Raw genomic sequence first — 16,942 nt, 5'->3', positions numbered from 1 at the left:
TAGGCGAACCAATGAGAAAGTGGTACAATTTTAAACAGTCTAAACTTCTTCCTGAATCAGATCATGGATTTTACAAGCCTTCGCAAGAGCACAAGTGGACTGAAGACTTAAGTGGCACAGTTTTAAACAATTTTAAACAATGATATAGGTCTTGGAACTCGGAAGTCTAACAAGGGTACAAGTGGATTTATCATGAGAGATTACGTAAGAAATCCTGTTCTACCTGAACCCATTGGGAGATCTCTTATAATGTGGAGTTAATTGCAAGCAAGCTTCAATAATTTGGTTGAGTGATTTTACAGTAATCACCAACCTTCTACAACAACTCCGCATATATATCTATTTCTGTGGGTATTTAGATTAGCTGTGAAGGAAGAACGATGGAAGATGGTAAGGAATGGCCGAAAGTTTACTGCATAGGAACTGTTGACACCAAGGGAAAGGAGCTGCAATTTCTTTCAAAATGCCTGGAATCTGCATTGTTAACCTTCTTGCAGGGCTCGTCTTTGAAGGTATGCACACGTGTTTCATTTTCCTTTTTCATGATTTAGGATATTATTACTTGGGACGAACAACTGTTGATTTTAACCTTGATTTGTGATTGTTTTTGCGTACTACTAAATTAGTATACCTGGGTTTTAGTTGTTAATAATGGATTGCTCAGGATGTTGTATGCGCGAAAAAATAATCACTACAAGTTTCTTCTTGATAGATGCCATTTTTAAGATTTGAATCAGCCCTATTCTCTTGTTTGATTCAATTGTGTTATCAATGTTTCTGAGAAAAACCAATGTTGGTTTTGGCTTCAAGTAGCTGCTAGTTGACCTTGTGGGTATGCATTATATGAACGAAAACCAATTGAATAGTTGTTTCTGAAGTCAGTGAATCTGAATATAGACGAATCCCAGATTTAATTTGGATCTGCAATCTTGTGATGACTGAGAATATTAGACCAGATAAATTCCTTTACCATTCTAGACAACATAGCAAAAAACCACCATGTTCGATCTGTATGTTTGGTTTAACGCATGTAGCAGACTCACCGAGAGACGTAATGAAACATCTTTTTGAAATAGGGAATTGAAGTATCTGAATAAGGGTATAAATGCATTCCTCTTACCTATAGTTATTACGAAATATGGCTGTGGATATGATGTAACTTTGCGGATGGGATCCTTCTCATTGAATCCGAGTTTCCTTTTGACCAGGATTTGTAGCTCATGATGTTTACATATAAATTTGAAGACGGTTCTTGTTGACTCTACAAAATGCTAAAGCCATTCCCTCTTTCGTTTTGGCCAATGGGCCTTATTTCCATTGGGGTATGGCCCATAGGCTGCCCTGATTCAACTAGCGGAATAGTAACCTGCATAACCCTTGTTTGAGTGCATCTTTATTGTAGAATGCAACCCATTAGACTTGTTTTCCTTGATTGGCAATTAGATTTCAATTATTGTATTGATAGCGTTTGATGAGTTTTGTTGCTTTTCCTTCAAGGGGTTCTTAGGCAGAGGTGAAAATTGTGGATATTTCTGCTGGTCCAGAAGAACAAAAATGCCTGAAAGATGGAGAATTTGTTACCAGGCAAGAAGTTCTTTCCTGCCACCCTGAAACACCACAGCTGTCTACCCTTGAAAATGAGAGATCGCAAAGAGGTTTAGTGATTGGCAAAGCTCTTGAACACTTTCTGATGAAAGTCCATATGAAAGGGGAGTTAGCGGGAGCCATTGGAATTGGAGGGAGTGGGGGCACCTCTTTCATTGCTCCCTCTTTGAGGGCCCTTCCTCTGGGAGTGCCAAAGTTCATTGTTTCCACAGTGGCAAGTGGGCAGACATCCCCTTATATTGGGACATCTGATCTGATATTGCTGCCTTCAGTGGTTGACTTGAGTGGTCTTAATAGTGTGAGCAGGATTGTATTGTCCAATGCTGCAGCCGCTGCTGCAGGGATGATTGCTGGCAGAATCATGGGAATGGGCACATCAAACAAGGAAGATCAACAAGAGAGTATTGGCATGACTATGTTTGGAGTAACAACGCCATGTTTGAATGCTGTGAAAGATGTTTTAGATGCAAAAGGCTATGAAACCGTGGTGTTTCATGCCACCGGAGTTGGTGGGAAAGCCATGGAGGAGCTGGTAACAGGAGGTCTTTTACAGGTACTCTACTTCTTATGTAAATTTTTTTCACCTTTCTTTTCTTTTAAAGCTTATCATCTATTCCTTAAAAGTCAAAGTGATGCTTCAGATTATGTGTCCATCTGTTTATTTGAGAACCAAAGATATCTGTATGGACAGAACATACAAATCTTATTCTGGATTACATTGAGAGGAGTTGAAACTTAAAAATATGTGTGGAATTTTACAACAAATTACTTTAGAGAAATGAAAAACAATATAATGACATTCGATGAATAATTTTTCTCTCTTGTGGATGATATTTGCAGGGTATTTTAGACATTACTACCACTGAAGTAGCTGATTTAATTGTGGGAGGTGTCATGGCATGTAATGAACAGAGATTTGATACCATTCTCGACCAGAAGATTCCTTTAGTCTTGAGTGTAGGGGCCTTGGATATGGTGAACTTCGGACCTAAAGATACAATTCCATCTCATTTCAATCACCGGAAGTTTCATGTGCACAACGATCAAGTAAGAGTCAACTTTTCTCTGTCATTTCTTCTTCCATCTTTTTATGCGCTTCTTGTTGTCTTGTTGCCATCTTTTTTGAAGTGCTTTGACAAAATAAGATATTATGCAGGGTTACTACACTTTGAATTTGATAGCAAAGCAACTAGTATTTGTCAATTATTTCACAGTTTACCTCTTTTGTTGGTATCCTTAACTTCTCCTGAAGTTGTTTTTTTGGGAAAAATGAATGTACCAGAGCTTTTAGCAGCAGAAGTCTGTGATTCTTGTGATTTAGATAAACATGACTCTTAAGATTTTAAAAAATCAAGAATTGCTGTGTCGCATTATTGTTTTTCTAATGTTTGAAAGATATTTCTTAACCCTATTTTGACCTCCTTTCAAAAGGTAACTCTTATGCGTACTACTGTGGAGGAGAACAAAAAAATTGCTGATTTCATCTCCAAAAAACTCAATAGGTCGTCTTCTCAAGTCAGAATATTGTTGCCTGAGAAAGGTGTCTCTGCTTTGGATGCTCTTGGCAAGCCTTTCTATGATCCACAAGCAACAGGCACACTCATAGATGAGTTAGAGAGATCTATTCAAAAGACCACTGACAGAAAGGTGAAACCTTGAAATTTGAAACAGTATTTCTGATTTAAAGTTTTCTTCTATGTTTCTTTCTATATAGGATAAAAAAGCCTTTTACTTTATCACATTTTATAAGTAACATGTATGCCTAGTTTCCTAAGATTTTCTATGTTAATGACTCGTATTAGTTTGCAGGTTCAGAGACTACCATACCATATAAATGATCCTGAATTTGCAGCTGCACTGGTGGATGCTTTCTTGGAGATTGGTACAAAGAAACCTGAAATGACAGAATCATGTCTTCCAGGAAATGAGTTATCAAAGGGAGTCAAAAATTTGGATGAAACAAGAATAAAATCTTATGAGAACTCATTAGATTATAGGATTATCCATAAACAGCCACTTGAGTTTCCTGATGCAAAACCAGGTATTTTAATGTTTATATTGTTTATTTCAATTAAGTTTCTTTTAGGTTAATTTTTAATATGATTTGTTTCTTTATCTTGCTATTGTTTTATTGTTCTTAAATTTCAATTTAATAAAAATAGTTATAAGTGAGACCTCTTTGGTTGACATATTCTTAATGCTACACCATAATTTATTCATTGAATCATTTCTTCAAAAGCCAATTACATGGTTAAAATGTGTAGTTTGATATTTTCCTGCTTTTCTCTTCCTTTCACATTCGAACATTATTTTTCAAAGCTAACAGCCAGTTGATTACTCTGAGTGTCTTCATGTAGCATACCACACTTTAGCACCAAGGATGTGATTCCCCTAACAGTCTTTGCACAAACTGAATACTGGATAGATTTGCACTTGAATAATTTATATATTGGGTCCTTAAGGATGCTTAATATATCTATAGCTTTAGGAACATTGAGTGTCAATGAGAACCAAAATTTTGCTTAAAAATTTCTCAGATCTTGAGATAACAAGCATAATTTTACCCCAAAAAGCTCAGGGCTGTTGAACTTGATTATCTGGGAATATCTCATTGATTTCAAAGTCTTCAATTCTTCCCATAGTGTATGAGAGTTCAGATTTCCCTTTCATCAAAAATTTGTTCCAGTTTCCTTCATGTTTCTGTTGTCCCTTGCAAGAATAGCTTTGCGCAATTTAAGTTTAGCCAAGTATCAAGATCTTGAATATAATTTATAAACGTGATCACAATTTGAATGCCATTATAATGCCCCTGGCAGTATAGATTCTAAGATACAAATGCGTTCCAATTGCTTGGCATTTCACACTAGCCTCTGTTCCACTTTTGATTTCATACGCTTATAGATTCCCCTATGAATTTTGGCTTTGAACTGGTGGGGAACTGGATTCTACCAAAAATTAAGTACTGGTATTTTACAACTACATGCTTGAGAGCTATATGTTACTAAATACTTGTTAGGCTAGGTATGTTAGTGGTTGACCAATGCTGGTTACATCAGTTCTGTCTTCTAGTTGTTTTTAGTTCATCCTATAGCTACCATATGGTGACAGATAGAAAGCAGTCAAGTCTGAATAGCTGCAGTACCGTAGAGTGGGGTTCTCTAAGATATCTCAGCAGGTCCTGCTGAGAATTTTCATGACCTTTCATAAGCAGGCGATCCTATGGAATTTGCGACAATGGGAAAGCTGAAAACTTGGCGCCAGGCAAATCTCAGCAATCTGGTGGTTTCATGATTACATTTTAGCAACCAGGAATGGTAAAAAATTATTAGTGGTCATTTAAAAAACTTGTAGATGAATAATATCTCACAGCAAAATTTTATGAAACTGGTGGGTGAATGTTTCTGGCCCACTAACACCCCCTCAAAATTAAATCTAAATGCAGGGGATCCTATGTTTTACACATGATTAAAGATTCTGATTTTAATCTTTTAGTATAATCTTCTTCTTCTCATGGGGAGCCCGTTGTTCAGAAAAATAGTTCTTGTACTAGCTCTGTAATAGTTTGTGTTAAGATATTATTTTTATTGATAAAATTTTCTTGGATAAGCCATTCATAGCATATGTACTAATGTCTACAACTTCTGTCCTGATTAACATAGGTTTTATTTGCTTTGCAACTGAACTTTTAATTTGGTGACATTCCTTTTTAATTTTTTATAAATACATTACTCCTGGGAAAGGTCATCATACTTTTATACTTGATGAAGAAGAAGAAACTTTAAACATCCACAATGCTAAACGTAGCCTATGGGACAGTAGGCTTGATCAAACCGACTTTTATGATTTCATTGTTTTCCAGCTGGAAATGATGATGAGCACCCCCAACTTCTCAAAGGTCCCATTTCTGGATAAGTAAAACCAGGGGCCAGCTGTCAAGATATGCACATACTTGTCCCTGGTATCCTTGAAGGCATTGCACTCTAAAATGAAATGTTTTTCTGTTTCTATGTTCCCAGCAGTGCAAAAAATACATCTTAAGAAATATCTTTCGTGATAATATTAAGATTTTTGTGGCTTCAAATGCATTTGGTGGAATACGACATCAGATTTTTCTGCCAAAGTAGATCTTGGATTGTGATTTAGTTGAATTGGTAGTTTTTAATGACATTTTTTCAGAGCTCAGTAGATTGGCTCCACTTAAGATGGGAATAGGATCCTTACATTTGGCATTTAAAGAAACTGATATGAAGATATATAGTGACCAAGAGCCCCTAATCAGAAATTTACCTTCCTACATTTGTTATTCATCAATTGCTAGGATGTCTTTCATTTGTCTCAAGGTAGCTATAAATTTTCTTTTTTAACGCCTCTCTTCGGGGATTCTTAATCTTCTATCAATTTAACTTGGTTTTTCCCCCAAATGGCTCTTCTTATATCCCCTGAAACGTGTGAAGTTTGGAGGATTATCTGACATTGTGCTTGCTTGTAGAGATCAACCATGACATTTCTTAATAACAAAAGTTGGATCAGTAGATAGGAATTCTATCGTTTAACATTTAACATTTTATAGTTGACATTAATAGTAGAAAATTCCAACTAGTTTTCTTGTAATTGCTGATTAAATTTGTTTCTCATGTGGTGCATATAATTAGAGACATTGAAAATTACACAAACCATAATACAGAATCTGAAAAACCAAATAGCTCAAGGGAAGCCAATAATTGGGGCCGGAGCAGGAACTGGAATATCTGCCAAGTTTGAAGAAGAGGGTGGGGTGGATTTAATAATTATCTACAACTCAGGACGCTTTCGAATGGCAGGAAGAGGTTCCCTTGCTGGATTGCTTCCTTTTGCAGATGCCAATGCAGTGGTAGTGGAGATGGCCAATGAGGTTCTCCCGGTAAGTTCAAATATGTAAAGTTAATGGTCTAGAATTTTTTGTCATTGCACAGGACATATGAGCTGAACGTAGAAGAAAAGAGTAGGGTTATGGTTGAATATTTCCATATTGACAATATGATTATTGAATTACTGATGTCTTAGGTTGTAAAACGAGTACCAGTTCTAGCAGGTGTTTGTGGCACAGATCCATTTCGTCGGATGGATTATTTTTTACGGCAAATAGAATCCATTGGTTTTACAGGGGTTCAAAACTTTCCAACAGTTGGCCTGTTTGATGGAAACTTTCGCCAAAATTTAGAAGAGACTGGCATGGGATATAGGTAATTTCCTTTAATTTTTGGAACATGTCTTGCATTTTCCTCATATTTAGTTATGTCTAATATAATGTATGATAACCTAAATTGTAACATATGTTATTATGACCTTAAATTCAAGACAGGTCCTTTAAATTACAGGCTTGAAAGATTAGCTCACTGTATTTAACCAGGCCATCTATTATATTCCAATCCTGTTAAGTGTGGTAGATTGACAGCAAATCAAAGTAGTAGTGGCACATCTGCAATTTATTGAAAATTCCTTCTGAATTTTATTGCATTCACAGGTTGGAGGTGGAAATGATCCATAAAGCACACAAATTGGGTCTTCTGACTACTCCATATGCATTCAATGAAGCAGAAGCTTCTGCCATGGCAGATGCAGGTGCTGATATAATTGTAGCACACATGGGTTTGACAACTTCAGGGTCTATTGGAGCCAAAACAACCCTCACTTTGGCTGATAGTATAAATCGAGTGCAAGCAATAACCGATGCTGCACTGAAAGTAAATCCACATGTCATTATATTGTGCCATGGAGGTTAGCTTACCAAAAGCTTTACAATCATTACTCAAAAAAGTTACAAATGTGTTTACGAACTTGTCACTAAGGATATTTGGTGCCATTGCAGGTCCTATTTCAGGTCCCAAAGAAGCAGGATATGTACTTCAGAGAACACGAGGAGTCCATGGCTTCTATGGGGCATCAAGCATGGAGAGACTCCCAGTAGAGGAGGCAATTGTCAGCACAATAAAACAATATAAAATGATATCAATATCATCATAGAAAGAAGTATAGGCACACGAAAGACTGCCAGTAGAGGAGGAATAAACTCTAGGATCATGAGCTATGGCTAATATTAGATTATCTAATTAATAATCTAGTTAAATTCAGAAAGTTAATAAATTCATAGAAGGGTATTTAGCTCTTAATTTCATGAAGAAACGCTGTCAATAATGTCACTAAATCAAGTCTACTGTAATAACTACCCTTCAGATTGTTACTATCAGGTTACTATGGTTGATACAAACGGGTTACTATTTGGAAATTTCTGAGCAAGAGTTTCATTTCGGGAGTTACATTCAGGTAGTAAAAGAAGTAGACCTTTGGATGAGTTTAAGATGTAAAATATCTGCTGCTATGTATAATAAGAGCCGTCAAAAAGTAGTTAAAAAAAAATCCTCTCATGAATAAACTCCTCCGGTTTCTCTTAAGGTGTCTCCTTACCAAACTGAAACTGATAGTGATAGTGATCCTACTTTTAATTTGTTCTCAAAATATTGATGAAGAAGATGACGTGGTTGAGAATTGCTTTGAAAATGAGAGGTGTCTGACAGATTCCCTGAAAATCAAAAATGTTATTTATTCTTATGGCTAATATGGAGTTTGGAAATCCTCATCTCTGCTAAACAGATATCAGCAACAGGTGGGAAGATAAGTGGGCAGAGATGAATAATAATTTGAATAACATGAAAGTAAAAACAGTAAAATGGAAGACGTGATTGTTAAGGTTGTTAACCTTCGGAAAGATATGAACAAAGTTTGTGCATTTCCATTGTTTTATAATTTTATTAGACCGAGCTTCAGGGTAGAAAGAAGGGTGTTGATAATAATATGGACAATGGATAGAGTGGGGAACAAAGACGGCGTAATTGGCACAATAAAAGGCTATGGAAGCAGGTTGATGATGGTGAACAACTTGGCGGATGTTGTTGGTTCTTGTTGGCTGTAGAAACATGAACTGAGGACGAGATTCTGGGATTGGCACACAAGAAAAAAAAAACAGCATCAATAGTGGGTTCTTTATCAGGGAAGGGCTTTCTGTTTTAACTATTTCTGTATTGTTAATTTGTTCCCTAGTTACATATTTTTATTTCCTTTTTTATCCACGTGGATTCTGTTTCTCAAAGCATAATGGTGGTAATTTAAATTTCTAATGTAAAATAGAGCAATTTTGGGCAATATCATATGTTATTTTGGTTGTAAACTAAATTGTAGTAAAAACCCATATGAATACAAGTTCGATCTAGCCACATCGTGTTTCTGCACTCACGAATATGCATCTCAGAGGTGTTTGGGCTCCTCTTTGTCATAAATTAGCCAAGTTAGAAAGCCTTATTTATTATAGGGGAGAGTATATGTGATGGGGAGTAACATTTTGATTGATCAATAATGAAGGTTTGTTCACCCTTGAGCTATAAAGCTGAAAAACTATCCATCCCTCTTCCCCTGCATTTATGAAAAATTTGTATGCAAAATTGAGAAACAATTGTTTTGATGAAACACATCCATGAAATGTGGCCTTATGTAGTGCCAAGAGGGTATGTTATCTAAAGAAGCTACACTATCAGACTCTACGCTAAGGGCTAACACGTGTTGGTAGGAGTTTCAAGTTGCTCTATGGAGGATGTTTCTCCTTCGAGCTCTGTTAGCACGCCATGAGTTCCCCTCAAATATCCACGCTCACAAGGACCCACCAATGCATGTTCATTGAATATGCTCCCACGAGAAGGCTCCCACAATTAATGACATTTGTCATTTTCAACAACTGGCTTAGGCCCATTTTGTGGTTGGTCCATCCCATCATGGTCATCCCTGATTGGACTGCCACGGTTTATTCTTCCAATCCAACTTGCAAGCATGCTACAAATCACCAATAGGAAATACTATTGCCCACTACATGAGGGATTGAGAAATTCATGCTTATTATTTTGGCATGCCAATCGGTTGTAACTAAATGTAATCGTCCTTTGATCATGTCGGCTGAGGCTTGTTCTATGAAACACGAGGGTCTGCAAGAAGAAAAGAGATTGGAACACTCAACTTTTATTTAATGAGTTGAGCAATACTCTGTATTATTTGTAGACGTTTTAATTGATGAGACCAAGATTCTATGGATGATTACCCGAAGATATGTAGTGGAACACTTGTATTCTGGGGCACACTCTCTTCCCCTGGCATATTTTCCCTTATTGAATTATCTGGGGACTGCTTGTGATGCCTCTTGTTTTTCAATCATGTGTTGAATTTGTACGGAATGGTCTAGTCTGTTTATGTCGATGCAATTGCTTTTGTTTTCTTCAGTGTACTTGTGGTCATGAAAGATTCTCTCATCACAATGCATCTAGAACAGTAGAACAGAGGTTGAATTGTATCACTTGCTACCTGCTCCTCATCATAGTCTGTTTATGTTGATGCAATTGCTTTTGTTTTCTTAAGTGTACTTGTGGTCATGAAAGATTATTTCATCACAATGCATCTAGAACAATAGAACAAGGTTGAATTGTATCACTTCCTACGTGCTCCCCAGGAAGTGGGAGCTTTTCATTTGACCCTTGTACGAATTATTTTTGTCTATTAGAAAATAGTGTCATAATGGATGAATAGACTTGTACACTCCTTGAGTTTTTTTTTGTCTTTACTTGGACTCTTGTAGGTGCCTCCCGCGGCTAGGATACGAATGTTTTTGCCATATGTTTGACATTTTTGGCTTCTTTCTCTCTTGTCCAAGAATGAAGGGTATGTGTCTAACATCTTTGGCTTCTTTCTTTCTTGTCCAGCAATGAAGGGTATGTGGTGCACCTTGCCCCTGGAATGAAGATGTGAACTTCTAACATGAAAAGGTCAAACTCCTGGAAATAGTATCTGATATTCTTGGCCAATCCAACAAAGTTTTGATCTGGCACTTCGCCTCCCTTAGCTTAGGTTGTTTGTCAAAGGTTGCCCTCTTTCTTTTTCCCAACCATCACCCATGAGCAACTGACTTCTTAAATCCTAGAGGTTGTTTAACAATGGCCAATTTCATCCCACTTGTAAAGCTTCCCGAATGTCCTTATTTTGAGCCTCTTAGGGATTAATTTTTTTTTTTGGCACACCCAATGGGACCAAACTAAATGCAGTTGCAAAACTTAGTGCATGCTTTAGACTTTCCACCTTGACTGGAGCAATTAGAGTGTATGTGTCAAACAACAATCATGATCCAACTAGGCATGGACCTAGTTTACTACAATTTTGCTGATTGGGTTGCCCAACAACCTTTTCAGGGTAGTCTAGTTCCTAGTTCATGAGAGATACTTCTTGATCTTTCAGTGCAAATTGTTAAGCTTGAAATACAATAAAATGCACTCTAATATTCTTTGGATGTGTTATAGGTATTTCTCAAGTGTTTGTGTCTGGCAAAGTACTCCTTAGAGCCTAGTTTGTAGATGTAGACACCAAAAATTCTTTAGAAAATAAAGTATTTTTATTTTTTGAAAGTTCCTGATGACATCATCATTTATTAATTAATTAATTTTTTATTTCATTAAATCCCTTTATCTTAATTAAAAATATTTAACTAAAGAATCCCTCCCAAAAATGTTTAAATCTTATTTAAATATTATTTTCTTATTTATTAATTATTTAATTAATAAATTTACCAAAAATTCTAAAATAAATAAATAATTTATTTTTTGCCCAAAATTTGGTGAATTTTCTTAAGACCACTAACCTCTTCCAAAATCTTCTAATCCTTCTTTAATTTCGATTAAAGGCTAATCCCATCATTTTCTATCCCTAATCCCAACTCAAAATATTTAATTAAGATTAAATATTAATCCTCATGTTTATTAAAAATGTTTTAATAAATATCTCCTCAACCCAAACTCTTGAAATAAATGAAACTTTATTTATTTTATAAAAAACTTTTTTTTTTATCCTCATCCTAGGAAGTTCTAAACTCTTCTAGAAAGTCTTCATCCTCATCCAAAGCCTAGACTCTTCTAGAAGATGTCAATCCTTATCTTTAATCTTAATCTTAATCCCCTCCTAACCTTGTCACATTCCCTAAACATGGGTTAAGACTTGCTAACCCAAGCCAAAGTTAACAAATATTTCCTTCTTCACCTACCCTCATTTATTGCCATCCACTTGCCTATCCCTAAGCTAATCCTAAACCATCCTAATCCATCCTCTAATCATTTGCACAATCTTAAGCAAGCTTAAAACCTTCCTAATCTAATCCAAATCGAAATTCCTCACCCTCCAACATAAATGACCCTTAAATATCTCTTACACTCTCCTTCAATGCTCTTACAAAGCACTTATGAAGGGTCTTTATGAAGATATTATCCCTTGAGCCTCCTTTGTTGACTCATCCTTGCCCTTTCTTCCATCCTCTCACCCTGTGACATGTGTCACTCTTTGATTGGCTATAAAGAAGCACAATCCATGTGCTCTTTTCTCATTCAATCTGAGCCCTCCATAAGCTTTCTCCTTTCCTTCCATCTTAGCCCTCCATCCCTCAAGCCACTTGCCTATAAATTGGATCCTTCCCTTTTGCAAAAACAACACAATCTAGAAAGTAAAGCCATAATGCCATTTTAAGAAGCCATTTTTTACATCAAATCCATTCACCACAATCTATCAAAAATCCTCCATTGAAGCCCATTTGAGCATTTGAGCATACATACATAATCAAGCCATCTTAGCTATTAGACACACCTCTACATCAAGTGAACATCCTCATTGAGAGAGCCTATCCATGACTCATATTCTCATTTGAGGACTTCACTTTGTCTCTCATGAAGTTATGTTAAATTAGTATGCAAATGCTTTTTGATTGTTTTAATTTAGTATTTCTAACATACTAAAGTAGCATATACATTTTGGCATGCTCGGTGGGACCCCGCATGGGTCATCTTCATTAGCTTTTTTAGTCAAGTTTTGTATGTCATTTGCTAATTTTGGCTAATTTTGCTTGTTTTTGTGATTGGTAGGATTGTATAAATTGGTTTTGCAGGTCCACATGAGCATGAAGAAGACAAAGGAACTAATAGTCTATCTCATAGTGTTTCTAGATTTTTCAAGCTTATAGGTGGACGGAGCACTTGGAATTCTTTTTTCTCTTCTTGTCTATATTCTTCTTCTATTCCATCTACTTCTTCTTCTTCTTCTTCTTCTTGAGGGATCTTGGCCTTTTTTTTTTTAAGGAAGCAAAATCATACACACTTTTTTTAAGTGCTTAAAATGAACCCCCAAATCATACTTAAATCCATTAAAAACTAAAAATTTGCAAAAAAAAATAAAAATCTTTTAACAAGTGAAACTAAGCCAATCCATTCATTTGCATCCTTGCAACATCAAGGTTTTAGATGCATTCATGCAAAGTTAGGAACACTTCATTTTTGAAAATTTAAAAAGAACTTCAAGTTTCCATTCCAAAAGGTTCAAAATCAACACTAAGTGCACGCTAAAATCTAAATCAAACTCAAAGCATCAATCAAGGATAAAATGAACCTCATTTGCAAATATTTTAAAGTTCTTTTAAAAATCTCATGAAAACTAAGAGTCCTAAATGGTTGCCAAAATTGTCCTAAAAGCTTTGTTATTTGTTCCAAACAAATGTCTTGTTACAAAATCTTGAATGTTTCCTAAGTTTTTCATCCATCAAAACAATCTAGGAATATCATTTTTTTAGGCTTAAAATATGCAAACTAGAACACAAAATCTTGAATGAAAACCAAAGTCCAAAGAGTCATTTTCACTTTTGAGTCCAAAACAATCTTGAATGATCTAAGGTTAAATTAAAGCGCTTCAAAGTTCTTAAAACAACATGCAAAATCTCAATCTTGAATGCTCAAAGAAAAAATTTTGAATGTTTAATCACTTGTCTTTGAATGCATGTTGCTAAAATCACTCTTGAGTGTCATAGATTAAAATCAAGTTTTTTTTTTAAATTTTTATTTTTAATAAATGCATGATTAAAACAACAAATCCAATCTTGAATGCTATAGATCAAATAATCATCTTTTGGGGCATAAAAAGAATCCACATTTTAGAAACTTTCTAAGTTATAAAAACAAATAAAGACACTTTGAGTGAATTTGTTGTTGGACTCATCCTCTTTAATCACTCATCATTCAAACCATTGGTTGCAATATCAATGCCATATATGGGGATGGGTCTACCTAAGAAGGTGTTAAGTACTCCACAAAAATCAAGTTTCACTCACTTGAGTTTTTATTGGTTTTTCTAAGATAATTTTTTTTTTGAATGCACATTAGTCTCGCTAACACTTCATTTGGGCATAAAAATTGAACAAATCTTGACGTGGAGGGCCTCTGGGTGTGCGCTTGAAATTGAGCTTTACACACATCTTTGTTTTGGGCTTAAAACAAACTCACACTCAATCTTGAATGCCTTAAAGAAAATCAATCGATACTTGACGTGGAGGGCCTCCGGGCATGCAAGTTTACTTTTTGTTGACCCTAAATCTTCTTGGTGTATTCATTCTTCGATCACTTCTCTTTTGTTGGTGCATTTCAAATTGGAATTGAACCTTTGCATCTTAAATCACGTGTGTTTTCAAAAGGTCTAGATCAAAAGACTTAAAGCCTCAGTTGGAAAAGAACTCTGTCTTTTAGCCCAAGATCATCCAAGTCTTCTCTCCCCTTGTCGTCTTTTGAGGCCATCTTGGGTGCATAAGATTAAGATCCAAAATCTTGTCTTAGCTTTTAGGAGGCCTGCATGGAGATTTCATCACCCCTTGGGACGACCTCAACTCCAGTGTTTCAGTGGAGTATAAAGATTGGGAGGTGAATCCAAAGAAACCTCTCTTAGGATCAAAATTCTGTCACTCGGGCTAAGCCTCAAGGAACTTTATACCCTTGAGAAGTGAAAGAGGAGAAGTGGGTTACTGCTCCTCTTGTGACATTGTTTTGGTTTCATCTATGGATTTGGGTCTCACGTACTTTAGGTATATCGAGGACTCCCTAGCTAAACCAATTGTTAGCCTTGTAGACAACCATCTAGGATGTTAATGTGTTTGAAGTGACTGATCGAAACATTTGTAGAATATACACACTCCACGACACAGTTACTGTCTTCTGAGAATCAAAAATTTTATCTAGTTGTTCCTATCTATTGCTTGATCTTTTACTTTTTGAATGAATGTTTGCCAAACTCAGTCAATCCTAGCTTAGGGCACACTTAGCGTAGTCACTGCCTGTTTCAAAAGTTGAACAAAGTTGAAGGAAAACAACCATGATCTCTCAAAGCCAAACAGATTCAAAAATTTATGTCAGAACAAACCAAACCCAAACAAAAGTTTCATAAAGCCAAACTCAAGCCATCTCAGGTATACCAAGAAATTTCAGCCAAGAGAAAGGAAGTAACACCAAGCCCTCAAATTACCAAACTCCATAAAGCAGAAGACAAAGCTATCGATGAAGCCCTTCAAGATGCCTGGTTAGATCGCACTATCAGATTTAGTAAACATCTAGGAGTTAACCTTGCTTGTGCCTTACCAACTAGGCATGATTTTTATGATTAGACCCCCTTGTTTCTCCACATCTTCTTGCATAAACTTCACGTTAGAGTCATCTTTGTAGGAAAGCCAACCATTCTAGGTTATCCCTTTAAGCATTTTTTCTCATCCATCTCATCTAGTTCTTTGCCTTAGAACAAAACCATCTAGCCAACAATCAAAAAGTTCACATCCAAGCCTTCAAAATTGTTGTCACATTGCCAGAACTTGCTTTTTCTATCATCTTGGAAATCCACTAGTCTCACCAAGGTTATCCCTCTGATAGAGATTTGTCTAGGGTAATCTAGCCTTGTCAGTTGTCATCCCCCATCACCTTGAGCTAAAGGTTGGGATCCACAAGTGGTCAATCTCATGTTTTTCCTAAGAGATCATCAGTCTATCCTTAAGTTGACACAATCACCACCAAGCTTGTACATAGGAAAGCAGACCTTTCATGCTTTGGCAACATATCTTTGAAGTTAGAATCCCCAACCCAGTCTTCCTTAGGTTTGTCATATAGCTTTGCCTCAGCCTAGAAAATCATTTGCATAGAAAAGCCTTTCCCCTGTGCATCCATCAACATTGTTGCACCTCATCCCTAGGAACATTTTCATGCCACCCATCACTCACTTAGCCAAGAAGAAGAAGGAAACAATGGAGCCCTATCATTTGGATCAGACAACATCGCTCCCCTTAAGCACTCAACCATCCTTTAGCCCAGAGAACGCTATACCATCACCTACTGACATTGAAGCTTTCATGAACCAACCAAGAAATGCAGTATTGGTGAACGCCATTATAGACAAGAACAAAGAAAAAATCATGGCAAACTTTTAGAGGGACAACATAGGAGCCTTCAATTTTGGAAGACCTCCTCCCTTATTAGATCCTTCTCACCCTTTGTTTGGGTAGTTGCCACCACCCATAGGCTCTTATGATCCAAATCATCCTTTGTATATACCAAAAGAAGAGCCTCAACCCACCTCATATGATCCAATAGACCCAAACATACCAGCCTCCACTCAAGTTGAAATCTCCATTTCGCAAGCCAATCTAGCTACCGCCACTCCACCATTGGTCCATACCACTCCATCCCAAATCCCCTTCGCCCAAAACACCTCATCATTCACTCTCTTCACTATTGCTACTGCTGCTCTCCAACCCAGCCTTCCAAATCCACCCATCTCCCAAATCAGTCCTAGCATCTTTGGCCAACCTCAGCAATATACAACCGAGATGCCACCCATGGGGCCAAGTAATCAACCTTTCATCACCCCCAGCTTGTTTACCTCAGCTCAGAGCACAATTCCATCATTTCCACTAGGTCCTTGGAGCTCAGTGCCATCAGCCACAAATCCACAAGCTACTGCCCTCACTCCACAAAGCTATCAAACCCCACAAGCTACTACCAATGTTCTGCCAAGCTCTCAAGTGACCCAAGCTCCTGCCACCACTCTACCAAGCTTTCAAATCCATCCACCAAGCTATCAAATCCCATCAATTCCATTTCCAAGCTTTCAATTCCCACCACCTCCACCACCAACTAATCCATTACCTCCTATTACTAACTATTTTTCTATGCCACTTCTAGGAGGAAATCCACCACCACCAACCACCAATTACTTGGCCTCTTTTTCCATGCAGATACCTTTCCAAATGGGGGCACAACCCACATATATTGGTCAAACTCCTCAAATCCAAAGTCAAGTTCCACAGGCTCCTCGATCCTTTCCCCAAGCTTCACAACTATCTTATACCTTACCTCCACAAAGTAATCCATTTATCCCACAGCCAGCTTATGTTCCTCAATCCCAACCTCAAATCCAATATCAAAAG

General features: G+C 36.8%; 1 protein-coding gene across 1 annotated transcript; it reads left to right on the top strand.

Moving 5' to 3' along the window:
- Nucleotides 1–171: 171 nt before the first annotated feature.
- LOC149560781 (TIM-barrel signal transduction protein) lies at nucleotides 172–7,870 on the top strand. The gene is made up of 9 exons (XM_089824810.1): nucleotides 172–512; nucleotides 1,508–2,158; nucleotides 2,446–2,652; nucleotides 3,037–3,252; nucleotides 3,415–3,646; nucleotides 6,258–6,505; nucleotides 6,649–6,827; nucleotides 7,109–7,362; nucleotides 7,454–7,870. The coding sequence occupies exons 1-9, from the start codon at nucleotides 381–383 to the stop codon at nucleotides 7,606–7,608; spliced, it is 2,274 nt and encodes a 757-aa protein (XP_089680936.1). The 5' UTR covers nucleotides 172–380; the 3' UTR covers nucleotides 7,609–7,870.
- Nucleotides 7,871–16,942: the final 9,072 nt, after the last annotated feature.

This window comes from Cupressus sempervirens, chromosome 4 (assembly GCF_028749045.1).
Source record: "Cupressus sempervirens isolate cs-2001-9-10 chromosome 4, ASM2874904v1, whole genome shotgun sequence".
In the NCBI taxonomy this organism is placed as follows: Eukaryota; Viridiplantae; Streptophyta; class Pinopsida; order Cupressales; family Cupressaceae; genus Cupressus; species Cupressus sempervirens.
This window is presented reverse-complemented; position numbering and strand designations above follow the sequence as displayed.